A 26,285-nucleotide genomic window follows, 5' to 3' on the forward strand; every position below is an offset into this window, starting at 1 on the left:
GCAGACAGCATAGTCATCACTTTTTCACACACCACTCCTCCAGGCTTCTTCATGCCAAGGAGTATTGCGCTCCTGTTAGGAAGGTTTCATGTGGCAACAGAGGTAAGAAGAGGCAACATTCCGTGTTCATCTGTAAAACTGGATATACTGAAACAGTCATTTCTCTGGATCATGTCACACATACTTTGTTTCCAGATTATGCTACAGAGCACAAGAAACAAGCACCTTTTAGGATATATGCAGGAGTAGCCAGGTACATTGCAAAGCAGCGTGGTAAAGATAGGAAAAATGATCATCAAATCGCTCTGTCCCATCGCTCAAAGGCACCACGGGAGCAGGAAGAAGCTCGCCCCAGCAGGGAGCAGCGAGGGGCGTGCCGCAAGAGCGATGGTCTGTGCCACAGCTCAGGACCCCACCCTCGCGGGTTCTCTCCTCGTCAAGACTTCACTGGAGGCTGCTGTTCACCGGCACGTCCAGGCAGGCGTTCCTGCACTTCACCCTGGGCTACCTCGGCTCCAGCCAGAGCACTGCTACAGCTACCAAATGCCGAAATGCAATGTGTGGAAAGAACAGCAACGCTCGCACACCGCTGGCGCCGTGACTTCATGTCAGCGCTGCTCCGCCACCCTTCACCTGTGGTATGGTGCTTGTGGTGCTCCCTACCGCGCCCCCAGTGACACCATAGTTACCTGTGCACGCTTTCCCTGGTGCTTTAGTGTTAATACAGAAAGCTTTCACAAACTGCCGTGAAACAGAAGGCCCCTACATCTTCGTGTGCTGCCCGCAAACTGGGGCGACCCGGGGTCAGGCGCAGGCTCAGGCCGCTGCTCGCCCGGGGGCTGTGCGCACGACGGAGGGCTCACCGCTACCGGGTGGGCACCGTCCACCGACAACCTCCGCCGAGGGCTCCCAGGGCCCGAAAGGCGAAAAGCGACCGCCACCGACACACCGGGCCCCGCGCACAGAGCCCGGTACACCCCAACCCCGGCGGGAGGAGACGGGGACAGCGCCCCGCCCCTGTCTCTGCCCCCGTCCCGCCGTGCCCCGCCGAGGAGGAGCCGCGGCTGCTTTTGACCCTCGTCGGGGCCCGTACCTCCTGTCTGCGCGGTGGAGCGCCGGCAGCCGGGGCTGAGCGCCTGGCTCATGGAGCGCGACGTGGCGGCGAACGTGTGGCGGCTCCGCGCCACCGGCGGCCACCGCGACCGCCGCCAGTCGCCCCCGCGGGAGGACGGCGACCGCGACACGGTCGGGAAGAAGCGCGGAGGGCCGCGGCGGCTGGCGCTGTCCGAGGCGCGGGGGACGTCGCTGGTGCTGCTGTACCTGCTGGCGCTGCGGGCGCTGGTGCACATCTCGCACCGGCGGCTGCTGAGCCAGCCGCCCGCCGCCGGGCCCCTCGACTTCAGCGCGCCCCGCGCCAGGTACGGCGGGCGGGCGGCGGAGCGCCGGGCGGCTTCCCCGTGCCACGCCGGCCGCGGGGCAGAGTCCGCCCGGGTTACGCCGAGGGCGAGCGGCGGTGGCTGCCGCTGCCGTTTGCTGTGCGCCGGCGGGAGGCTCGCAGCGGCGGCCGGATGCCGGCTCCGGGCGGGCGGGCGTACGGACCAGTCTGCAGCGACCCTACCGTGATGTGGGGGCTGTGGGGGTGCTGCGCGCCGGCCGAGCCGGTGCGGGCCTTTGCCATCAGTTGCCGGTTGTGTCCTTTGCGGAGTGCTTGTGTCTTTCCCTGCTCTGACAAGAGGTTGGGTGCTTGTGTAAAGTAAGTAAAAATACTGCAAGGGTGCCAGCTGTCGTATTGGCTGTCTCTTAAGGGTGCTATTTTAGGCCCATCAAGCAATGCATCCTACCTAGTTTAATTCTGGTACTGTTGTAAGGTACTTGGTGTCTGGGAAAGCTTCTTTGCAGGTTTTACCTGGTGTAAGTCTTGTTAAGAGTGTGCTTATTCGAACACCCAGGGAAGAGCAGGTATGCATATGCAGAACCTTGCTAAAGATAAAATCTTTAGCTTCTACATTCACTCTTTTATTTCTTTTGAGGTTGATATGTACAAACCAGAAAAACAGTGTTTTGGTTTAATATCATGATAGGCAGGATAAGGAGCCCTCACTAAAGATCAGTACTATGTGGCCATTGCCATAATGATTTTTAGCATCCTGACTGCCACTGCTAGTTGTTGTCTTTAGTCTCTTCCATATACTGTAAGTTTTGAAATAGAACTGTGTCCAAAAATGTTATGGTTGTAGTTAAGTCACATACTAAATGTTGAATATGTTCATGCTGAATGTGTAATTTGTCTCTTACAGGGCATATCTTGACAACATAACAGCAATTGGGCCCAGACCAGTTGGAAGTCCAGAAAATGAAGTTCTTGCAGTTAACTACCTCTTAGAACAAATTAGGGCAATAGAAAGGGAAAGCACAGGTGCTCACAATATATCGGTAAACATACAGAGGCCCACAGGCTCCTTCAGCATTGACTTTTTAGGAGGCTTTACTAGTTACTATGCAAACATAACCAATGTCGTAGTGAAGCTGGAACCCCGAAACGGAGCTGAGCATGCAGTGTTATCCAATTGTCACTTTGATTCCGTGCCAAATACCCCGGGTAGGTCCACATGTTCATTCTGCATTTCTCTATGTTACATGAGCCACAGAGCTTGGCTGGCTGTCTCTTTCTGTCAAGTAGCCTTATAAATCACATGCTAGGATACTGCATGTGTCAGTCTGCTTGATATCAGTGAGATTCATTATTTAGAGTGAGAGCTTGGTTCTGTTAACGTGAGGATTTCACTGTCGCTTTATGGGAGGCAGCAAATTACAGATTTGCAGTCTAAACTATATTTAGACTTCTAGAAAGTTTGGTTATATCTACCTTTCTTATAATTCTCTGCTTATGCATGTAGTTCATGTGCTGCTTCCACCTGTTGTTCAGGTCTTTGATATTTCCATAGTTCTGTACTGATTTAATCCTGGTTTTCCTTTCATAGGATGCTTTGTGTCTCAGACTGTTCCCACCCTCACTAATCATACTGTATTTACCCCTCCTTTTGCTGCTGTCGTACTTTATCTTTTTATCTCAAATTTTTAGTGTGATATCCTGAAGTTAAGGCTTTTTTTATTATTATTTCTATTTTTGCATTCAGAGCTTCTGTCTCAAAAGACTGTACTGATCAAAGATTAAGGTTCTGTTGCCTTGGTAGTGTCTACATCTTGCCAGTACTTTCCCTTTTGCAAACTCTCTTATACTTGTGCCTCTGCATTTTATAAATCTAATCATGTTATATAATGATTGCAACAAAAGTGTGATACATGGTTTTAAGAGTATCAGGAAGGTAGGGAACTGAGCACCACATGAAAACACCTGTTATAACACTCAGCCACAGCTGTGTGCCTGTTATTGTTTAGTTCAATCACCAAAAGCACTGCTTGTACTGTAGGTTTCTTCATTTACACCTCACATGGTGTATTATTTTGACAGGTAAACCATTTGTTCTTTAGCACATGCAAGTAGTCTTTGTTACTGAGAAAACAATTATTAGCTAAAGAAACAAACTCTTTGTGCCTCTTTTTCTGTCAGCCAATAGTATGCAGAACTTCTCTTTCTCCTTGGTCATATTTAGGCAAGATGAGTTTCCAAAGTAAGCTTAAGAACTGCATTGTTATTACACACACTCTAGGATTTATGAACTGCAGAGATGCTAATTATTGTATTTATAGTCTAAATGTGGCTGCCTAGAATTAGAAAGAATATTGCACAAGCATAATACAATGATTATTGAAACTGTCATTAAATTGATGCCGTATGTAAATTGTGTGTTTCTGTGGGTTGTAACACAAGATTATGTCTACATCAATTAATTTCTTTACAGTTACTCAGACAGTAAAATACTTCACCAACCTTGCACAGAGGTGCCGAAGAATATTAGTGGGTTTTGTAGGATTATACAGAAACCCATGGAGGAGCTAGAAATCAGCCTGTATGCTTGCCCCTAATCACAAAGCAGCCTCACCTTTCACCACAACAGTGAGGAACTGGTCTGTCTTTCGTTTTCTTAGTGCACATAACATAAGCAAGAATGTTTTGGTTTCTATTCTCCTGTATTTCTGTAAGCTATTTGCCTACAGTTTTTTTTCACTAAAAATAAATGAGTTATTTAACGAGAATCAGCAGGACTCAGTGATCAATGTATTTGAAAATCAGATAGTAAAACATAATCAGATGCTTATGCACATAAAAGAGTAAAGATTTTTGGTTTATATATTTATTTTAAAGTACCTCCATACAATATGCTAAGGCTAAGATTTGTGTTTGTATCAGAAATACGACCTTTTCATGGGAAGGTCAGAGATGTCTGAATTTTGCCAAGTTACAGGCTTTGGAAAAGCTCCTTTTTTTAATGAGTAAATCAAAGAGTTAGCAGCTAATAAGTCTGCCCTAATAGCATGCTGCAACCTGCCCACACTGTCATTGACGTCTCACTGCATGTTGGCATTATACGCGCACCTGGGCCTAAAGGAATGAAGTTAAATTTCTCTGTTTGCTCCCAGATTTTGTGGATTAGAGTGGTATAGGGAGATGATACTGCTTGCAGCAAAACAAGGGAAATAGGGAGACCTTGGATAAAATATGGATGCTTAATTAAGATTAAAAAAAATGACGGGATATGGGAAGTGTGAGGAAGTGAGAGTAAGGCTAGAATAGTGTTGCATGAGGAACTCAGAACAGACCACTGAGCTCAGAGGAAAAGGTGTTTTCTGCAAAGAAAGAAAGATGGTGGAAAGCATCTGATAGTGAAAATATTTATTATAGTGTATACTTGCATTCAAAGAAAGTGAATTCAACGCAAAGGTGTTTGCTTTATTTCACAGTCTTGGCCTTACATTGCTCTGTGGTTTTGTCCACTTGGATGCTGTAGTGGCATGCCTTGTGTGGGAATGTTAATTTTTTTAAACTTGAGTATGCTGGAAGTGAAAACTGTGCCCTTGTTTGTTCATATTGTTCTTAGAAAAATAGCCAGTGATCACTTTGCTTGCTTAGTGACCTGGTTAGTCTGCTTTTCTTTAACAGTAATACTAGATCTGCTCAACTTCTAAGCATCATTTCGCTCTCTGCTGTTACGTTTAACTAGTATAAACATAGGCTACAAGCAGTGGCAGAAAATATACTAAAGCTTGACATAACTGTACCGCAGATTAAGTGACTTTGAAAGCATAAAGTTTTTTTATACTCTTATCTTTGTTGCAATTCTTTGTATTTGTTGTAAGCCATATTATTCTGTCGATTATTTTAAGGTGCCAGTGATGATGCTGTTAGCTGCGCAGTGATGCTTGAAATACTTAATACGCTTTCAAAATCATCAGAGCCCCTGCAACATGCTGTCATATTCTTATTCAATGGTGCAGAAGAAAATATTTTGCAGGTGAGAATATGCTGGAATTATGTACATGAAAGCTGTGTATTAAGACTCTCACAAAGGAAAGAGTAACTGCAGGTATGGCTTGTATTTAATCTGTTGAAATATTAGTTAAATGCCAGTCTTAACATTCTGAGGAAAATGCATTTGATTTCAAAGAGAAAAATGTATTAAGATAATAATATTGACCATATTAGCATAACTAGAGGACTTGGATTTTCTGCATCTGTGTTGTAAGTGACCTGTCTGCCTTCTCCAATCTTGAGTTATGATTGTACGTGATAGAAAATAGCACTTCGGCTGGTCTGAAAGATACTTGACCTATACTTTTTAATTTTGTTTTCCCATCAAGGCTAGTCATGGCTTCATTACACAACATGAGTGGGCCAAGTCAATTAGAGCTTTTATTAACCTGGAGGCAGCAGGTGTGGGAGGAAGAGAACTTGTTTTTCAAACAGGTATGAGCTTGCATTGTGTTCACTTTCTACACTGGGATAATTTGATAATAAACAATATAGAGTAGGAGTATTAAAAGTGACTTGTAAACAAAAGATGGGAGAACCTCTGTGCCTCTTTCCGAACCCTGTGTAGCAAATAAGTTGCTCTGCATCTTTAGATATGTGTAGGGTAAAGCACTCCCACAGAAGTTGCCTAATAGGTGGGAAGCCTATGTAGAACTGAGTTACAGAAATTGTATTTCCCTTTCACATCTAGGTAATAAGGAGAAAAAGAGATTTGGATATCTTGTGTATCTTGTGTACACATGCTTTCATATGCTTTATTTAATTTTCACAGCAGTTCTTTAAAAGTCTTTGCAGGGAGTTGTTGGCATTAAAACTCCATTTGCTGCCCAGGATGCAGCAGTACTTCTGTGTCTTGCAGGTTACATTTAAGTTCTGCTCCACCCTAGTTGGCCTGCAGAGTTTCTTCTAGTGCTGGGGCTGCTTAACTCTTTACTTGCAGGAATGCTTTAGTGCAGAGACTTTTCTCTAAACAGTTTTGAGGTGTGATACATAGATGATAAACTGTAAACTCTGCTAAAGATTGTGACTTCTTCATACTGGGTCTTTTTGGGAAATGGCTGGTCTACTCTGCCACTGCACAGACAAGGCATCAGTGTTGGGTTGGTTGGGTTTTTTTTCCCCCAGTATAACTAATTATTTCTCTCAAGTTTGAGTAATTAAGCCAACACAAATTCACTTAGTGTATCACTTGTGGGGCAACAGCATTTTGAAATTAGTGAGTTCATTTGCATTACATACTTCTTACCATAAAGATACATATCTTAACTGAAGTTTGAAAAGTATCTGTTGTGAACTTTCTGCTCATCTTTTGTTAGGACCTGAGAATCCTTGGTTGGTGCAAGCATACGTAGTTGCAGCCAAACATCCCTTTGCGTCTGTGGTAGCACAGGAAGTATTTCAGAGTGGCATTATCCCAGCAGATACAGACTTCCGTATCTACAGGGACTTTGGCAACATTCCAGGTATGTTACCAGAACACATGTCTGTGTGCATTGTGCAGTCATTTATTTTAAGTTTATAACAAGGAGGCTGTTCTGCAGTTCACTATGTGAAGGTCCACAAATTTGATTTGTCTTTCAGTTTAGGAGCAAATTTTCCTGCTTATTTTCTAGGGCAAGAGCCTTTACATTTATTTTGTTGTGCACGTTGTTAAGAATCTTTTTTGGAGATTGTTGTTTTCCACAAAGTTTCCTGAAAATACAGGAATTAACAGTGTGCTGTCAAACATTCTGTTTGTAAACATTTTGATAATGAAGCTAATAACCTGTTTGTGGGAATTTAATGTTTGTACATAACGGATAAACCAAAACCACCTTTTTTTAAAGATACTGACTTAGCAATGAGTGCATTTTCGTAACTTTTATTTGGTCATAATCAAGCACAAGACAGCAGTTTTTTAGCTTTGCTAATCTGTCTATAGTTTCCTATCAATTCTGCAGAGAATTATCAGTGGAAGAAAATATGGAGAACGCAGTGCAAACACAATTCAAGGGCATGTAAACTTCTGTAAATCCTTGCTGTCTGGCACAGGTTGTTGGTGTCAGTTGTCAGTGGTATCTCTGAAATAATTCTTAGAACAAAACCTGTTGGCATATTCTGTTCCAAAGAATATGCATGAACTGTTGGTATGAACTGTTCCAAAGTATGCTTTTAGCCTGAAAATAAAGTAGCTGATTTTGTACAATGCGTTTTCGTTTGTTCAGAATTGTACCTGCATCATAAATGGTAAATGAATTCTCACTGACATCTGTTTTTTTTTTTAAACAAATACAAATTAAGTAATTGAGTTAAAGAACTAGTTTATTCTTCTTTGTCCACTGATAGAACTGAGGTCTGATTTATTAAACCTCTGCAAAGTTGTGAGGATTCAGATTGCAGACAGCAACTTTTTGCATGTGCAGCTGAGAGGATATGTGTTTGAAATACACTGAATGTATAATTAATTTTGCAGAAAACCTATTTTGGTAATTTAATGTAAGAATTTTCAGACTGGCTGTTTGAAAATCTGCTTACAAATGGGAAATAAAAATAACACGTGTGGTATTTTGAGAAGCTATTTCTATAGCTCCACAGTGCTGCTTTTTATTAATTTTCCGTGTGTATCCCTATTGATGTTTTACTAGTAAACGTTTGGAATCACCTTGTTCATCTTCCCTGAAGCTGAGCTGATTAATAATGTTTGTGTTTCTCAGTAAAGATCAGTTTAATTTGCATGACATCGATAAACTGTACATTAGAAAAGACATACTTTAAAATGCTTTTAAAGTGTACTTTTTTAAACACAAACAGAATCCCAATTAGTCTTCATTCTGCAGACTATTTTGTTTATCTTTAGGGATAATGAGTGGGCTGCAAAGTAGCACAACATTTTGTGTAAAGTATATCTGAGGGTTTCACATGTTTGTTTTGAGGTTTTAGGTTACATAATTTCAAATATGCTTTTTCTGTCTCTGTAGGAATAGATTTGGCTTTTATTGAAAATGGCTACATTTATCATACAGAATATGACACATCAGACAGAATTTTAACAGATTCCATTCAGAGAGCAGGTTGGTATTTCAAGAATTTGGTCATTTACTAAACTTGCTGTTTTTTCATTTTGCTGTAAGACTACCAGTGCAAGAAATCCATAGTTTTAATTACACATTTAGCACATACTAGACATGTTCTGAAGAACAAAGAATTAAATGAATATGTGTCTTTAAAATACAAAGGATATATGTTAACTCAACTTAGGATGATAAACTTTTTCAGCACCCAGTAATGTTGTTTTGAGAGTAACTGTAGAATATAATTAAGGTTAAAATCTAGTTATTGATATGTGATTGTTCAGTGCTCTGCGTTCTTTTTTTCTCAGTAAGTGCCCTTATAGATTAATGTTCATCATGGGATGCTTATGGTTAAGTTGGGGACATAGAGACTTGATCTTCCAGCAGGGGTTTTTCTTTTAGAATGGATCTCAGTCAAACTTAAATGTAGCAGATGGACTGTTGATAAACAGGACTTATTTTCTACTAACAGGTCATGCTCATAGCAGGCTATTTGACATACTGCAGTAAATTACAGCAAGACCTCTAGTTTCTCAGGAAAACTAATGTAATTCTAAGTGCCTCTGGTATTTTGACCATGTCCCTCTCTGAGCTTCCAAAGAAGTCAGCTTAGATCTCCAGCATGAGTAAGAGTTTTAAACACTTTCTTGAAGTGCAAGTTGCAGGACAGAAAGTAACTTTTAAATTTCCTTTGAAAGATGATTTTACTGGTCATGGTAATATAGTATCTCTTGCTTAATGTATCACAGCTGGGAAGAAAAAAAAAGGAAATTTTTCAGCTAATAAGCACTTTTCAGGTCAAGTAGAAGCAAAATGAAAGTTAAGGAACACTACTGTTCTGATTTAAATACATGTGGTTTTGCTGTACTGTGGGGAAAAAAAAGTTGTTTGGTACCTCATCTGCTACAGAGGAAAAAACCTCCTTGTCTCCTATCTTACAGTCATCTAGGGAAATCAGGGCAGGTAATTGTCATTGAAACATGGCAAGAAGAAGAGGAGGAAGATTAGGAAATTATGAACTCCTCTGTGGGTTTACCATGAAGTCCAGTGCTTAATATCAGATCTCAAGAAAGCCAACCATATCCTGCGCAGCATCAAAAGAAGCATGACCAGCAGGTTGAAAGAGGTGATCCTGCCTCTCTACTCTGTTCATGTGGGACCCCACTTGGAGTATTGTGTACAGTTCTGGTGTCCTCAACATAAGAAGGACATGGAGATGTTGGAGCAAGTCCAGAGGCGGGCCACAAGGATGATCAGGGGACTGGAGCACCTCCTGTATGAAGACAGGCTGAGAAAGTTAGGGCTGTTCAGCCTGGAAAAGGAAAGGCTGTGTGGAGACCTCATAGCAGCCTTCCAGTATCTGAAGGGATATAAGGATGCTGGGGAGGGACTCTTTATTAGGGACTGTAGTGATATGACAAGGGGTAATGGGTTAAAACTTAAACAGGGGAACTTTAGATTAGATATAAGGAAGAAGTGCTTTACTGAAAGGGAGGTGAGGCACTGGAATGGGTTGACCAGGAAGTTGTGAATGCTCCATCCCTGGCAGTGTTCAAGGCCAGGTTGGACAGAGTCCTGGATGACATGGTTTAGTGTGAGGTGTCCCTTCCCCTAGCAGGGGGGTTGGAACTTGATGATGTTAAGGTCTTTTCCAACCTTAACTATTCTATGATTCTATAACTTAAGGGCTGAAAGCTTAACTGCACCTCTCATTGCAACAGTGTTCAAATACATGGAGCTTCCCAAACATATTTATTTTTGTGGCAGCTGTATAGGTCAACTCATGAAAATACAGTGCTGTGTCTACCATTGAATACCTATTTCACAATAACCAGTTGTATACTCATGTCTTTGAGGATATTTCAGTACAGCTCTGAGGTTTTTTTTTTTCAAGAATGCTTACATTTAAAAAGTTGTGTGTGCTGATTCGTCACCCCTGATATAGTTACGTTGTGTATCTGCTTTTTTAATAGGTGACAATATTCTAGCTGTTCTGAAATACCTAGCAACATCAGATAAGTTGGCTAAATCCTTTGAGTATCGACATGGAAATGTTGTGTTCTTTGATGTACTTGGTTTATGTGTCCTGGCTTATCCTGCTCGTGTTGGCAGTATCATGAACTATATTACAGCAGTTATTGCTTTTTTTTATCTAAGCAAGAAAGTAATACAGCCCAAAACCAGAGGTAAGTGTAGTTCTTGGGGGAAAAAATGTAAAAATCTATCACATTACTCTTTAATGAATAACAATTATTTGATTAAGAAGTGTTCAGGTGAACTTCAGAAATAAATTTCAGGTGTGCATCATGCCATAGGAGTTGCTTTGTGTTTACCTTTCTCAGCTGTGAATAATTATGAGTCTATGACGTCTTACCACACAAATCATGTCTCTTACCCTTTCATGAAGATTAAAATAGAATCCTATGAAAGATCTGAAAATGAAAAAAAAAATTGATTACCTACCGAAATTCTGTTAGCACAGGTATGGCTTCAGAATCATATTTCTTCAGGAGCAAATGAGAAAACAACAATTGGGAAAAAAGATAACAAAGCTTAATAAAGGTGTAAAACAACTGAAATCTTCTAGTTAGTCCTTTTCAGGTATGTGTAGAAACATACATGCTAAAGAAAAAAAAATCTTAAACACAACCACCAGCACCTCCCCACAAAATCCAGTAAACATTTTTTGAGTAAGAAAAAGTTACAACAAAAGCAGCTCAGATTTAATTTTTTTTTTAGACTTTATAACTGGCAGAGTGGATCAGTTGGTTCCCCAGGGAAATTTTTACATTTGGGAACATGGTAATCCACATAATACGCTGCTAGTCTGGGAATAAATCTTGCAGTGAGGAAGACTTCAATAAGACTTGCAAAGAAATAGGCTAAATGATTCAGACTGTTTTTGAGAAGTCGTCAGAGTGGACTCATGCAGGTTTATTTTTGTCATTAAGGCAATTATACTGTGGGGTGCTAAAGTCTTGATGATAGTCTGCAGTAGAATACATAACTGTTGAAAGTTCTGTTTTCTTCTTCATAGCTATACATAACCTGAAGAAATTCTTTACTGCATTTGGCTTAACACTGATAAGTTGGACCTGCACACTGGTGACAGTCGTTATAGTGGCAGTGTTTGTCTCTGTCATTGGACGGTCTCTTTCTTGGTACACCCACTTTTATGTTTCTGTGTTTCTGTACGGCACTGCAGCTGCAGCTAATCTCATTCTTGTGCATACACTAGCCAAGAAGTTCTTCTACAAGGTAAGCTTCACTTTGTTGCTAATGTTGAAAGGTAATGGAGTGTGTAATCTGCAGAAGACTTAATCTTCGAGTTGATTAAAAAAGATACAAAAGGTTTTCTGTATCGGGCAGAAATATTTAAAATGTTGCTGTAGTAACTGCTTCACCTAACCATAGGGATTTTTCTACTGAATTACAGAGGTAAGAGTTTCATGATTTAAGGCTTTCTCCTTGTTAATGATGTTTAGGAGCTGCTTCAGGAAAAAAGGCAAAAGCCTAGTATAATCCATTGTAAGGCATTGTTTCTTTCCTTATCTGCACCATCACTTCCTGCCATCATTTCAGTGATAAGAGAGCATAGCAACAGTTGGAGATCTTAGTTTTTTTGATGCCTTTCAGTGTTCTCGTTCGTGACCAGCAGGTCAAGGGAGGTGATTCTGCCCATTTACTCCCACCTCGTAAGACCACACTTGGAGTACTGCATCCAGCTCTGGGGCCCCAGCACAAGAGAGTACCTGGCAGATGATAGTCTTCCAGAGCAGAAGTCAGCTAGTTGAGCATGTTAGGTTTAGGTTTTAGGCACAGTAATGTTTAGTCATTCTGCTTGCCATTACTTGTCTTCTTGACCACGTGTATGAGCTTTGGGCAAGGAAGTTGAGGAAAGTTGTCAGTCAAATACAGCTTAATGGGAATTATTTGAAGAAGTTTTAAGAACTTACTGAAATTTGATTGTATTGTTGCTTCCAGGTGGATCGATCGTGTCTTTATCTGGAAGTGGGGTTTTTTAATTGTTTGGGAAGGGGAGTGTTAACTTTTGTATGCAGGTTAACAAACATGTATGTGGTGTTGTCCTTTTGCAGAAAAGCTCAGCCATTTATGAAGTAGATGGAATGTTACCATTTTCTAGTCTTTTGGAAGAGCTGATGGGAGAGTATAGTTTTGCTAACTGTTCAGTTGCTACAGGCTCTGGATCTACTTCTTGCCTGCTAATTGTCTCATCAGCAGATCGTCCAACTTGATATCATGAGTCTCTTTAATTTTCCTGCATGCTGTAGCTTGCAGTACACTGTACACATGCTGCCTCTTTAACTTACATTATGCTTAAGAGTTGCATAAAAAAATTTCAAAGCTAATCTCTTACTTGGCTATCACAAGCAATGTCTGGGTGTTTTCTGTCAGAGGCTCAAGAACTTGTGAATTAATAAGCTTTTTGTTTTGAAATAGGTTTGGCTATAGTTATGTGCCCCACACCCCCAACCCCAAAACTGAACAGGGTGCTTTCTGATAGCTTGTCCATGCAAGCAGTTCTCATTGTTACTGGCAGAATTCATAATAAAGAATCTCACACTGCAAACACCTGCAGCATTTCCACTGAAACTTCAAAACAAAACAAAACAAAAAGAAAAAAACCCAGAAACAACACCACAAAATCAAACCAGATTTCTGACAGTTACATTTTCAGAACAGAAGAAATTTTATCTGGTATGATCTGATCCATGCATGTCTATTCTTCAAAACAAATAATATATCTCAGAAGCAGATTTCTGAAGTGGTAGCTGTGGCATGACATATAAAGGCACCACATACATATTTGTGCACTAAATAACAGTCATTGTCTAAGAAGCGTATGAACAGCTGCTGTTAAAAATCAGGTTTAGAATCTCAGGAGATGTGGATACTTTTTTCATAAATAAGTACTACATAACTTTTCTATATGCTTCACAAATACTCATGTTTTTTATAAAAAGGCCCTATTTCTTGTGTACCTGAAACATCAGCTTCCCATCTTCTTGGTATTTTCAATTGTATGTTCCCTCCTGCCCCTACCTAGCCCATGCTGTTTTTCAAGGTATGCCAGAATAGATGTAAAAAAACACCCCATGCTGTGGTGGATAACTCTGGGTGGTCAGAGAATGGTGAGATGATGCTTGTCAAAATTAATTTATCCAAGGAAAAGAGTTACATTGTTCTGGGGGTTGTGTGTGGGTTTGTTCAGCCTGGAGAAGAGAAGGCGCTGGGGCGACCTTAGAGCAGCTTCCAGTACCTAAAGGAGCCTACAAGAAATCTGGAGAGGGACTTACAAGGGCCTGTAGTGACGGGGGAAGGGGAAATGGCTTTAAGCTGACAGAGCGGAGATAAAAATCTTCACTGTGAGGGTGGTGAGGCCCTGGCACAGGTTGCCCAGAGAAGCTGTGGCTGCCCCATCCCTGGCAGTGTTCAAGGCCAAGTTGGACAGGGCTTGGAGCAACCTGCTCTAGTGGAAGGTGTCCCTGCCCTTGCCAGGGGGTTGGAACTAGATGGTCTTTAAGGTTCCTTCCAACCAAAAGCATTCTGTGATTCTATGATATGCAAGATACAAGGATTTTTGTATGTGTTCTCATGAGATGTTATACATGGAATATGCTTAGTAATAAGTATTTGGGTTTTTTTTTTTTTGTTACAGAATATGAATGAGCAGTACCTGGGAGATCTTTTTTTTGATGCCTCTCTGATGATTTGGTCTATAGCATTGTCTGTGATTACTCAGATTGGCCTTTGTTCTGCGTTCATTTGTACATTGTGGGTAGCATTTCCTTTACTTACAAAGCTGGTGATCCATAAAGAATTCAGCCAAAAAGGTATGACTTTTGAGGGGAGGATCTTGTATTTCAAAACCTCTGTCCCGATGGCACTATTTAAGGAAAATAAATCCTGAACTCGAATTTGAAGAGTAAAAGTAAGCATGTGACATTTTTGGAACAAGAAGTATTCTTGAACTAAAGACAGTTCTTTCTGAAAAATGCACTGAAAAACATCCTTTGTCTCAGGCTAAAAAGAACAACTCTGTGTGGGGTTATTAATAAATGATTGCGTACTTTGAGGGACAGTAAAGATTGTTAGAAAATACTGTAATATTCAAATACTGGTTGGGACAGAACACCCGTTTATTTGGTTTGGTTTGTTTTATATAATAATAGTTTTGTGGTGTTTCTGAAAGAGTTATATTGGTACTGGCTATGCCAAATGAGATCCTCTTCCCATATCCATGCCAGGGAGGATGACCAGTGTTGTGTACTGGGCCTTGCAGCAGTGTATGGAGGGGTATATTAGTAAAGCTGTGTGTTTATGTCCTTTTAAGCGTTGGTGGGTTGTCTTCTTTTTTTTTCTTTTTCCTGTACCGTATAGGTGCCACAATGAAGTTTGTCACAATGTACATGCTCGGAATGTTTGTTCCCTATGTGTACATGATGTATCTAAGTTGGACTGTGTTTGAAATGTTTACACCTATCATGGGACGAAGTGGTTCAGAAATTCCACCAGATGTGGTGTTGGCAGGATTTATTGTGGTCATGACTACGATTCTGTCATCCTATTTTGTAAGTAGAACTTGTAAATGTTGTTTGAAACTTTTACATTTTATCTAGAGTTTTTCTAAGTTAGCATTTGAAGTTTATGATAATTTGACAATATCTGAAATGTTACAGGAAACTTACAGAAAATATGTCAAAGATTCCATGTTTTGTGTTTTTCAAAGAAAAGTCATTGAGGCAGGGGTTACAAAAATACATCTTCGCTATGCTGACGTAGTAAATATTGTTGTAAAATATGCAGTTTAATGCGTATTTAAGGTACTCATTTTGTGTGAAGTTTAGTATGTGGGTGACCAATACATTCACTACACTTAAAAATATCTCAGCTTTTTTTTTTATGCTGTGCTTGCCACAAAAGTTCTATGTTTTTGGTGGCAGATGTTGTTAAAACCAGGAAACTTTTGAAAGCTCAGGGAAGTACTCAGTTTATTCCTTTTGGTTTTCAATACTAAGGTTACAAAGAAGTGTCTTGTGTCAGGTAGTACTTGCAGTAATATCTTGTCAATGTTGTTTCAGTTCCGTAATTGGATTTTAGAGTTACACAAATAGTGTCTTATTGCTTAAGTCTTGCAGTTTTATAACTGGGCTGTCTTTTTGTTCTCTAGATTAACTTCATTTACCTTGTCAAAAGCACAAAAACGACGCTAGTAACTTTAACTGCTGTGTTTGTAGTCACTCTGATTCTCGTTTGTAGTGGAATCTTCTTTCCTTACAGTTCTGATGCAGCTAATCCAAGGCCTAAGCGTGTCTTTCTCCAGGTAAGAAAAGCCTTGCATATCATATTGCCTCTGTTGGTTGTGAATGTTTCCGTTGTTCAATCTCTGTGTTTAGTTTATTTGTGTCAGAAGAGCAGGGCCTTTGAAAGGGGGTTTTAAGTGGGAGAGTTGAATAAGAAATGATAATTTAAAAAGCAAACTTTATCAAGGTGAGCAAATACCTACAGGCACAGTCATCTTCTGAATGTAGGTGGTTTATGGTATGTTTCTTTTATCTGAGTAATTCTCTCTATATAATCATAAATACTCAGATACATGTTTTGTGCATACTGAGAATGCAGTAGACCTTAAGGATTGACACAGAAGAGAGTTCAGAATCACAGAATGACTCTTAAGAACTTCACATGCACCATCATCTTTCTGGTTTTGTTTTTGGGTTTGTTTTTTTGTTTCTTTCTTCTAGCACATGAGCAGAAGATTTCATGATCTAGATGGAAATGTGGTTAAACGTGACTCTGGTATATGGATTAATGGATTTGATTATAACGGAATGTCTCACATAACTCCCCATGTACCTGAAATCAATGACACCATTAGAACTCCATGTGAGGAGCAGGCACCTTTCTGTGGCTTTCCTTGGATTCTGCCAGTGCATTTCATGTTCCGGTTGGTGTGAACACTGCATCACTTGAGCACTTACTGCCAAAGCACATTGGTCATTTATGCAGTCTCACTCATGTAAGGGAAGAAGAAGTAAGGCTAATCTTGGTGTAAAGTAAATAAACATTCCACTTCAGAAGACAAACTTCTGTCTAGGTGCAGTGTCTTCTGCCAGAATCTCTTGCAAGACTGTTAGTGTGCTGCAGGAGCTGTAGAAGTTGATGTGTGGAAAATCAGTGTCAGCACCAGTGGAAAGAAAGGTGAAGGGGGAGCTTCTAAATGGCAGTTCAGAGTAGGCGTATGTATATCTCTTTCCTTCTTCCTTCCCTTACCTCAGCTGACTGCAGAGGAAGTTTAGAATAGCTGATCTCCACAGGGAAACTAGCTGCTGTGACTATTTCTCATAGCCCAAGAATCTTGTGAACAAAATGTAGCAGTTTGAAGATGCAAATACTCTTTTATTTTTGTTCTGTAAATTAAGGCATAAAAAAGTAATGAACAAACACACTGGTGACTATTTTCCTATTAGTGTGCCTTTTCAATATCTGCCTGCCACAAGCTGCTAATTTTACCTGCCTTCTGCTAGAATCAGTAGCTTTTGAATATTTCATTTAGTAACAGCACAGTCAGCTATATTATACAAAAACTTAACACTTCTCATTTAAACACAGGAAAAACTGGTACCTTCCTGCTCCAGAAATTATTCTGAGAAACCCAATTCACTTCAAAGTTCTGTCCAGGGAGCTGATGCCCCAGAACTCCGTAAAGTTAACCTTTGAAGTATCTGGTAAGAGACTGAAGTTTCTGGTCTGTGATTTTATTTTACATGACTGTAATAAATCTGGTTTTGAATCCAAGACTGCAGGTTCTAGTTCCATTCCCAAGCTTTGTAAGATTGGCATGAATTAATGCAGTTTCGTAACACACTAGAAGCTCTGGGTGTTGTGTTGTAGTTGTTACAGGGGGCACTGATAACCTTGTCTATTTTGAGTAAGCCCTTGATCTTTTTACAGCAAGTCCTTTCTTAGTTGTTTTATAGCTCTGTCCCTCTCCTGTATGAATATCTCATTTATCTCACTGCTTATAAATAATTTAAGCTTCTTTTGTAGAGAAGACAGTTTTATCATGTTTGGGGAGACACTAGTTGTAGTACGCAGGTAACATGCTACTATGTAGGAAAATAGATGGTTATTCTGCCTCTACCTGTTGATACACCTAGATATGTACCCCTGTCTCTGCAGGTCCCAGTCACATGTCTCTGTATGTTCGGCCACACGAGGGCTCAACTCTCTCTACCTGGTCTTTGGGGGACGGTGTGCCAGTTGCTAGCGTAGGAGGAGACTACTTTGTGTTTTACTCCCATGGGCTGCAGGCGACACCATGGCACTTTTGGGTGGAGCTGACGGTGAGTATGCAGCTGCTGGGAGCCGGCGAGCCTCTGCTCTGCCCTGTTGTCACCATTGCTTCATTCTTAGGTGAAAAATGTCATAAAACTGTCTTAAGCTGTGTTTGATAGATCCTAATTCTATAGTTTTCCTCATTTACTTTGTCCCTGAACTTTACAGATCAGCTCACACATATTTTTGATGCTTAGTCCACTACCTTGCCAAACAGCCGAAGGAAAAATATGTTCATGTCTCTGTGGTCTTAGGTCATAAGTTTGGATTTTTCTGATCTCAACCTCATAGTTCTTTATCTCTTACTGTTATTTCAGAGTTATTTTTCCTATTGTGAATAGTTTCTTTTTCATGTATTTTGTTTGCTTGGTTTTGGGAAATTACAGGGAGTGCTTGGTGGGAAACTCACCTGTCTTGAAGCTGAAGAGTTTTAAAAGCTTTGTTTTGTAAAGTTTCTTTGACTTTATTTTCAGTTGGAAGCAAGGCTTCCAGCATTGCTGTTCAAGTGGCACTTACGATAGTCCTCCCATCTCCCCCAGCCCTCCAACCGCTTCACAGTGCTGTATGGTTCTTAGTATAGGTTTAACAGGACCTATTCCTTGAGTAAATACAACAGGAGTCTTTGAAAATTCAGAAAGTCCCTTGTTCTTTCCTGGAGCAGGCAGTCTAAATGCTTAACCAAATAATACTCTGAGGGTACCTGATAAAGGCAGACAGGAATCTGCAGTGTGACAAGCTATGCAAGATTGATAGCAGCAAAGCTAGGCAGAGAAGGCTTTTCATCCTAAGGATTCACAATAGAAGTATCAGTATATAGACTGTGTTGGAGCCCATGTCTTGATTTGTCAGCAAAACCGATAGCTACAAATATTGAAGGTAGATGTGGGAGATACATAACATGTCAGAGGCAGTGTTACTTCAATACCTAGTTGCAAGTCCAATTCAAATTGAACTCATCCTGTAATCAGACTGGTATGTTTGAAGATGAGTGCTTTAACATAAAGGACAAAAAGCTGCAGGATGAAGTCTGTTGCATAGATACAAAGCCTGTAGAAAAGTACATCTGTATTGATCCTGTGTTTAAAAGCCAAAAATAATCATAAGGACTGTGTTGTTCTTTTCTCACTTTCAGGCCCCAGAAAAACATTCTGATGGAATAGTCTCCCTTGCCATAGCAGCACATTACTTTTTTGGGGAAGATCAAAAGTCCCCTCAACTCCATGCCTTACTGGAGAGGTTTCCAAACTGGACGTTTCCTTCTGGTTGGTCCTGCACTTACGACCTGTTTGTCTTTTAATGTTGACAGTAACACAGCGCTAACAGGGTAATCTCTCTGATGCAGAATGCTGTTGCAGCACACACTTTCTAAGAAGATGGCAGAGACTTTCACAAGAATTTAAAGTACTTTGGCGACAAATGGTGTTTCTTTGGCAGTTTGACTGTTTAAAGACTACTGCTGTCTTGGGGATATAGTGACACTTTGTGTCAGTGTGAATACAGCTCACCTTGGTTCTTCCACTGAAATGGCAGTTTGGCTAGTTGTTTTCTTAAAATGAAAACTGCAATTGAGGACGTAATGTTAGCACAATATGGTGGCAATCGTAATGAAAGAGCCTCATGGAATTATTCTGATGTTATGTAAAATATGCCATACTTCACGCACATGTGGGGACTATTACCTGCCAGTCCTATCCGTCCCATTAAAGCAAGACCTTCAGCTAAAAGACGTTTGTCCACATGGGGTGGGGGCAGAGGTGGCAAAGTCCTAAACATTACTTTTGTCACTGGATGAAGTCACTGAAACTATGATGCTCATGTGGATTGCATTTCCAGTCCCTGGCAAATACACAATGCAGGAGAATCGATGTTATGATGAAATGTGGTAGTTGTTTATCTAGATTATCTTTTCAAATAAGATAATTTTTAACCTTTCTGTTAAAAAATGTAGTTCCTATCCTTTTGCCTGTCTCTTCAGTGTTAGACCTTGAGTAAGTTTGACCTTACTGTCATCTTATAGTTTTGTTCCTGTCGGGACTTCCAGTATCAGCATAAAAGCATGGGACTTGCTCTCTTATGTAAGAGTGCTAAGTCCCTGTGCCTTCAGGTGGATGCCTTATAGTTAATCTACTCTAAATTTCAAGTTACCTTCTAACTTATTACAATTGGCTAATATTTGGTATCATCTCCTCTGAAGAGATTTTTAGTGAAGTAACAGACAGTACTGCATTTTTCTAATACATTTGACTGTTTCTTAAAATAAGGCTTGCTTTCCATAAATACCTAGAAGAGTTATCTTTAAAAAGATGTCTAGTATCTTTGGTTTGCTCTTGCATTATTTCCACAGGATGGGTTTTATAAATTACTGATACAGAGTCTCTGCTTTGTTTTTGTTGGGTTTTTTCTTTTTTTACTCCCAGGTGTTAGTTAATGTTAGTTTCTGAAATTCAAAGAACTCTGTGTACCTGAAGAAACTTCATGCTTTTTTCCAAACTATATGAGACATCAATACTGTGCTAGAAATTACTCAGGTCAGTATTTTGTTAATCTCATGAGTATTGCCAAATCGCATGCAAAACAGATTTTGTGCATGCATCATTATTTTGAGTAAAAGCATGCTAGTACGGGGAAGCTTGCAGGGCGTGTGAAAGAAAATTGTGACACTAATTTGTGTGAGGTTTGGTGGACAGCAGCTCCCTGATCAGGTATTTTCCTTCAAACTGTTCTGTAGTTGTGTATGATGGTGACAAGAACCAGTTTCATTTGTTGCAAGGTACATTCACAAAGACTTGTCAACTGACTCATGGACTAGGGTAAGAGGTTTGATTACTGTAAGCATAATGAACTGATCTCAGTATCTGAAAACCAGTGTGTCTTCCCACAATAACACGTGTTAATCATCAATCACTTGATTGTATCCAGTTTGTAACTACAATCCCTGTATCACACTTTGTTGCTGAAAAACAAGAGTTTTAGTTTATGACTCTTGTGTCTTGAATCCCAACAAATGTTTTGTACTGTATGCTAGCTGATGCACAGCTAGTTAACTAAAGTTGCACTGGTAATTACTGCCTTCCTCAGTTTTGAGTTTGGTGTTTTGCATCTGATTTAATGGAAAAAGTGGTGTGTGAAGGAATTGTACTGCGAGCCAAAATATAAAATGCCACGACAGCCTGTTAGCAATTTCTGAAACTTCAGTGAAGCAAAAACTTTTATTAACTCAGGATTTAACCCTTATTAAATAATTTAAGGATGAGTTTGTTGAAAATTTCTGTCTCCGTAAATAAAAGTGAAACTTATTGAATGATACTCAATTTTCAGTGGGACTAAAGATATATTTGATTCAGTTTTATTCATTCCACTAATGTTTAATTTAAGCTTTGGGTAGAACTACTGTTAAATGATGCTTGAGTTAGACAGCTAAGAGTTAGTGCTGTATGGAAATATGCATGACTGAAGAATGTAAAAATTATCTGAGAAAGGTCAGAGGACCTTAACTGAGGATCCTGGCTGATTGCCTGGGGAGGAAGGTGGTTCTTAAAACTAGGTGTGGTATGGAACAGTTGCTGGTAGCAAAGCCCAAGTATTCTTTGCAGAACTGATACTAGGGAGCAAATTTATTGTTTATCAAAGGCAGAAAAACAGGATGGAAGATTTTTCTGTTTCAGTGTCCATCTGCCTCCCTGTTCAGTACACGATTAGTCTTCTGGTACTGTGGTTCATACAATGTGTTGTACTTTATGAAGCATCAAAACAACAAGCAGCTGGTAGTTCTAAGGATAGAAGATAGAAGGGTATGGGAGTAAAGAACATCTTTATTGTTACTGGGGACAGTAAGCAGCTAGTTGATTGGAATTTCCCTACATTCATCCAAAACTGTCTACATGCACAGCCTTTTCTAAATTCCTCTACTCTTCCCTAATGCTACAGTTCTTCCCTGATGTTTGATGGGTTTGAGGATCTGTTACGTTCTGTATTAACATACAGAGTACTCTATTACATATCTGTAGGTAAAAGGGCTTCAGAAATAAGCATTTTATCAATTTAAGCATGTGGTTGCAAAGAAGACCTGAACATGCTGTGGTTATACAGTCGAATACAGCATTAGTGTGTCACCATACCTTCAGATTGCCTGTCAAGCAGAAGCATTTGAAGAAAGTGTTGGGAGAATTACAGTATTACAGTTAAGGTTATACACTGTTGAGCTCAGTGGAACTGTTCTGTGTTAGCAAGACTGGTCTACTCAATCTAGGTTAGGTTGCAAGCCTGTTGGAAAAACACTAATCAAATAGACAAGATCTAACAAGTCCATACAGGGCCAGATGTAGCATAGGGGACAGAGCTGCTGAAGGGTTTGCCTGCACAGTAATGCTGTTCAATCCATTGTTTTTTGTTGGGTTTTCTTCTTTTCCCTTGAGGGCTAAATTTACTTAATCTAGTTCTTGATGATAATCCAGAAGGAGGCTGTAGGATGACCCGTCTTAGAACTTGATATGCAGTCTTAGGAATGGTTAAAGAGCCATGCAAGATCAGTAACCCCGTCACGAAACGGGGTAAGGAGACAATGTGAAGTTGCCTAAGTATGACTTCTGTTTTGAAGATAGAGCATGGATAGAACATGGATTCTCAGTCTTCACAGAAGTCTTTCAGTAGATGCTTATTTGTAAGTGAAACCTACTGTGGTAGGTTAACTTTACTGCCTGCCAGGTGCTACCAAACTGCATTCTCAAGCCCTCTCCTCAGCAGGCCAGGAGAACGTAAGGTCAAAAAGCTTATGGATTCAGTCAGGGAGATTAGTCACCTGTTACTGTAACTGTACTGGCCTTGGGGAAAATCTAATTTTACTGCCAATTAAAAATAAAGGAGGATAGCAACAAACAAAAAACCCAACCCAACCTCAGCTTCACTGTTCTGCCTCCTCTTCCACGATGGTGCAGAGAGATCAGGGATGGTCAGTTGGGGGTCAGGTCATGGTCAGTCCATGCCAGTTTCTCTGCTTCTCCTTCCTCCTCACACTGTTCCAAAGCTCCAGCATGGAGTCCCACCCATGGGACATGGGAGTCTCTTGTGAACTGCTCCAGCATGGATCCTCCTTTGGATGGGGTGGTTCTTCAGGAACAGACTGCCCCAGTGTTGGTCCACCATAGGCCGCAGCTGCTGCCCAAAGACCTGCTCCTGCATGGGCACTTCTTGGGCTGCAGCCTCCTTCAGGTGCCCTGGTGTGGTGTCTGCCAAAAGGCTGCGGTATGGCTATCTGCTCCAAGATGCTTCACCCTGGAACGCAGGGGACAGCCTGCTCACATGGTCTAAGCAACAGTAGTAAGGTACCAATACTAAAAATGTTAGTGTGTCAGTTTATGTGTGTATTTACTTGTACAGGCTCACAAGGAGCAGAAGATTTCTAGTGGAGGATTTTTCTCCAGTGCCTGGAGCACCTCCTCCTGTTCCTCACTGATCACTCACAGCTGCTGCACAGCATTTTTTCATACCCCTTGGTAAGTGTACTGCACAGCAACACCCAGTTGGCTGACAGGCTCAGCTGTGGCCCATCATGGCTCTGTTGGAACTGGCCATGTCTGACACATGCTGTATGCACTGAAGCCACCCCTGCAGCCCCCACCTTGCTGCTACACCCCTGCCTCTTTACAAAACAATAGGTGGATGTAAGTTCAAAGAAATTCAAGGAAATTTTTAACTTAGAAGCTTGCTACTGTGATGCTGTTAAACAGGCCATAAGGGTAGAGTGTGGCAAACTAAAATAAGCTTCATCGGGTAGTTTCTTTCAGAGCTTTGTTTCTCCGAGACAACATACCTGAATTCTGGTAACTTACTATCAATGGCTTGAAGTTAGAAATAGGTATTTGCCACAGGAGTAACTTCAAGTAAAGTTGAATACATTTGTCTTTTAATTACAGGTATAACAGCAGTGAAATTGAAATACAAAATTAGCACATTAAGATTGCATAGAGAATTACTACTAAAGAAGTACAAACTTCCAAAACTTCGCAACTGAAAAGATAACTGCTAAACAACAGTAGCACAGTAGTAAGAGACTAATATTAATGTTAGTGTATCAGTTAATGTATTGTTTTACCTGTACAGATGCAAAACCTCAACAGCAGAAAGCTGGTCAGGATGGGCCTGGCTTACATCATTACCACAGAACCACAGAAAAATATTAACTTGAAGCACAGTTTTTATTTAACATAGTTTAAGCAGGTTTTATCATAAAAAAGTATTAAGTATCCCCTTAAAACAATAATTGATTTTTGATGTTTGTTCAAAACAGGCATGTAAGTATGATAGACATTATCTGTAACCAGTAGCTACAATGCAGACTAAGCTTAATGCTGGGACTCTTGAACCAGATCTCTTCCCTATAACATCAATATTAGTTCAACTCTTAAATGGAAATTCAGGCTGTGCTCACTAAAATCTCCAGCGTTCCAAGTAATACTCGCAGTTATTGCACTTGTACTGGTTGTATTGGCTTCGTTAAGCCATTCTAAAGCAACATTTTAATATTTGTATATTTTAAAGCACTTTATCTTATCTACAAAAGAAATAAAACAACAATTTATTTTAAACTTAATTGTGAATATTCTTAATTTTCAAAGTTTAAATGGATGTGCATTTAGTAACTACACTAGAAAAGCAACAGATGCTGTAACTATTCTATGATGACTAGTTTGGTCCATGTCAGTAATCAGGTGATGTTATAAAAAATAAACTAGTTTATTTTGTATAAAATGAGTAATGTTGCATTTTTGTTCAGATTGCACAGTACAAACAAGCTAATATCTAAATTAATACTGTTACAGGTAGTTATTACATAGGGACAGCAGCTAGAAAAAATAAGTACCTCAAAGCAACAGACTTCTGCAGCCAGCTTTCCACACTGTATGAAAGTTAAATATGTCTTAGTTACAAGTATGCATACTATAAAATGTTTGAAAAATGTTTAAGTATGAGCTGTCAAACTATGTTCCATAGCAAGAGTATATGATGATTATTTACATTAAAAACCTCAATTTTTCAAAAAGAATTTACAATTAAATAAATAACCTTCACCAATCCCTTAAATCCAACCACAAGATCAGTAAGTGAGAGTAAAAACAGGAGAGCCACCTTGTGTCAATATTAGGTCAGTAAAGTACGCCTCATACAGAAAGAAGTGCAACTCTGCTTTAACTTTACTAGTCATCTAGAAACATGCACAGTACATACAGGTACCTTCAAATATGGTACAACCTTGAGTATTTGTACAAGAGTATTCACAAAAACATACAATATATTTTACAGTCCTTTAATACAAAATATCAATATCAAACCAATCTGAACTGCATTGATCAGACATTTCTTAGGCAGGCAAGCTGCAAAGGACAAGAGTTTTTAAATTTAATCCCCTCTTTACCTTTTAAACTCAAGCAAGAGATAAGCAGTTTCTCCAGAACACATGTTGGTGATGTAAAGGTACTGAAGAATATTAGCTGAACCTGTCTCCATATGTATTTGCTGTCTTTCAGCACTATTAAGTATCAAAACTTAAAGTTGCAGTCTGAAGATTGCATTAGAAAAAAAAAAAAATCTTGACTCCTTTTGACATTATCAGATGAAACTGCTGCTGCATTATCCCCACTGAAGATTTCAAAGGTTTGAAATACAGAAAAAAAAAAAGAACAAAGTTCAAATCTAAAACATGGAAGCATGTCTAAGAGCTGGTTTGCTTCCTTTCACCCCTGATGCTTGGGAAGTTGTTCATCTTCCATTTAAGACACAATACAGTCATAACTGCCTTCCTGGAATGAATCCTCAACCTCCGTCTTAGAGTTGTCCTCTTCATGCCTGCTTGCACTGATGTTGCCAGCATCACTCTGAGGATTAGTGCTGTGGCTAGACAAAATCCTGCTTTCCTCAGCTCTGGCGTTCACTTGTTCAGTAACCTTAGAAGGATTCACTGGCTGAAAAGCTTCAGGCTGAACTTGCTCTTCTACTATTTCACTCAGTTTCTGGATCTGTGGTTTGATGATATTTAGAAATGGCTTGTACCCAGGGCTAGGAAAATAATGGTAAGAACACCATGAGTGATTTAAAAAAAAAAAAAAAAAAAAAATAAATAGTATTTCAGTCATACGCCTGAAAAGCAGCTTTTGTTCGGACATGTTCATAAAAACTGGTATCTTCTACAGTCCTACCTATGCAGAAACTTCTTTTTTTTAAATAGTAAGAAAAAGGTGACCGTAACTGAGTAACAGAAGCTGGGGCAGTTGGTTGGTCTGGACTTGGTTGATTTTTTTTTTATTATTATTTTTTATTCCAGTTTGTTCACAACCAAACTTTTTGCAAAAGTGCATTTAAATAATTGTTTCAGATAGGGCTGAAATCTTTAGTTACCGAAAAAAGCCCAATTCTGAGTTACCTACAACTGGAATGAAAATGAGGGTGGA

At 40.0% G+C, this 26,285-nt stretch overlaps 2 protein-coding genes across 6 annotated transcripts in view; one reads left to right on the forward strand and one right to left on the reverse strand.

Annotated features, from left to right (window-relative positions):
* Positions 1 to 1,101: 1,101 nt before the first annotated feature.
* Positions 1,102 to 24,430, forward strand: ERMP1 (endoplasmic reticulum metallopeptidase 1). Its single transcript, XM_065664114.1, has 15 exons — positions 1,102 to 1,418; positions 2,298 to 2,599; positions 5,287 to 5,414; positions 5,761 to 5,866; positions 6,748 to 6,894; positions 8,389 to 8,481; positions 10,455 to 10,667; positions 11,519 to 11,739; positions 14,162 to 14,336; positions 14,884 to 15,074; positions 15,674 to 15,826; positions 16,248 to 16,450; positions 17,116 to 17,231; positions 17,686 to 17,849; positions 18,974 to 24,430. The coding sequence occupies exons 1-15, from the start codon at positions 1,144 to 1,146 to the stop codon at positions 19,136 to 19,138; spliced, it is 2,652 nt and encodes an 883-aa protein (XP_065520186.1). The 5' UTR covers positions 1,102 to 1,143; the 3' UTR covers positions 19,139 to 24,430.
* RIC1 (RIC1 homolog, RAB6A GEF complex partner 1) overlaps positions 24,017 to 26,285 on the reverse strand; it is a 47,414-nt gene continuing 45,145 nt past the window's right edge. For all 5 annotated transcript variants that reach the window (XM_065664111.1, XM_065664110.1, XM_065664112.1 and 2 more), the window contains one exon: positions 24,017 to 25,893. In XM_065664111.1, the coding sequence (XP_065520183.1) occupies positions 25,608 to 25,893 (286 nt within the window). In that variant the 3' untranslated portion in view covers positions 24,017 to 25,607. The remainder of the gene's footprint in view (positions 25,894 to 26,285) is intronic.

Source organism: Lathamus discolor, chromosome Z, assembly GCF_037157495.1.
Source record: "Lathamus discolor isolate bLatDis1 chromosome Z, bLatDis1.hap1, whole genome shotgun sequence".
Classification (NCBI taxonomy): Eukaryota; Metazoa; Chordata; class Aves; order Psittaciformes; family Psittacidae; genus Lathamus; species Lathamus discolor.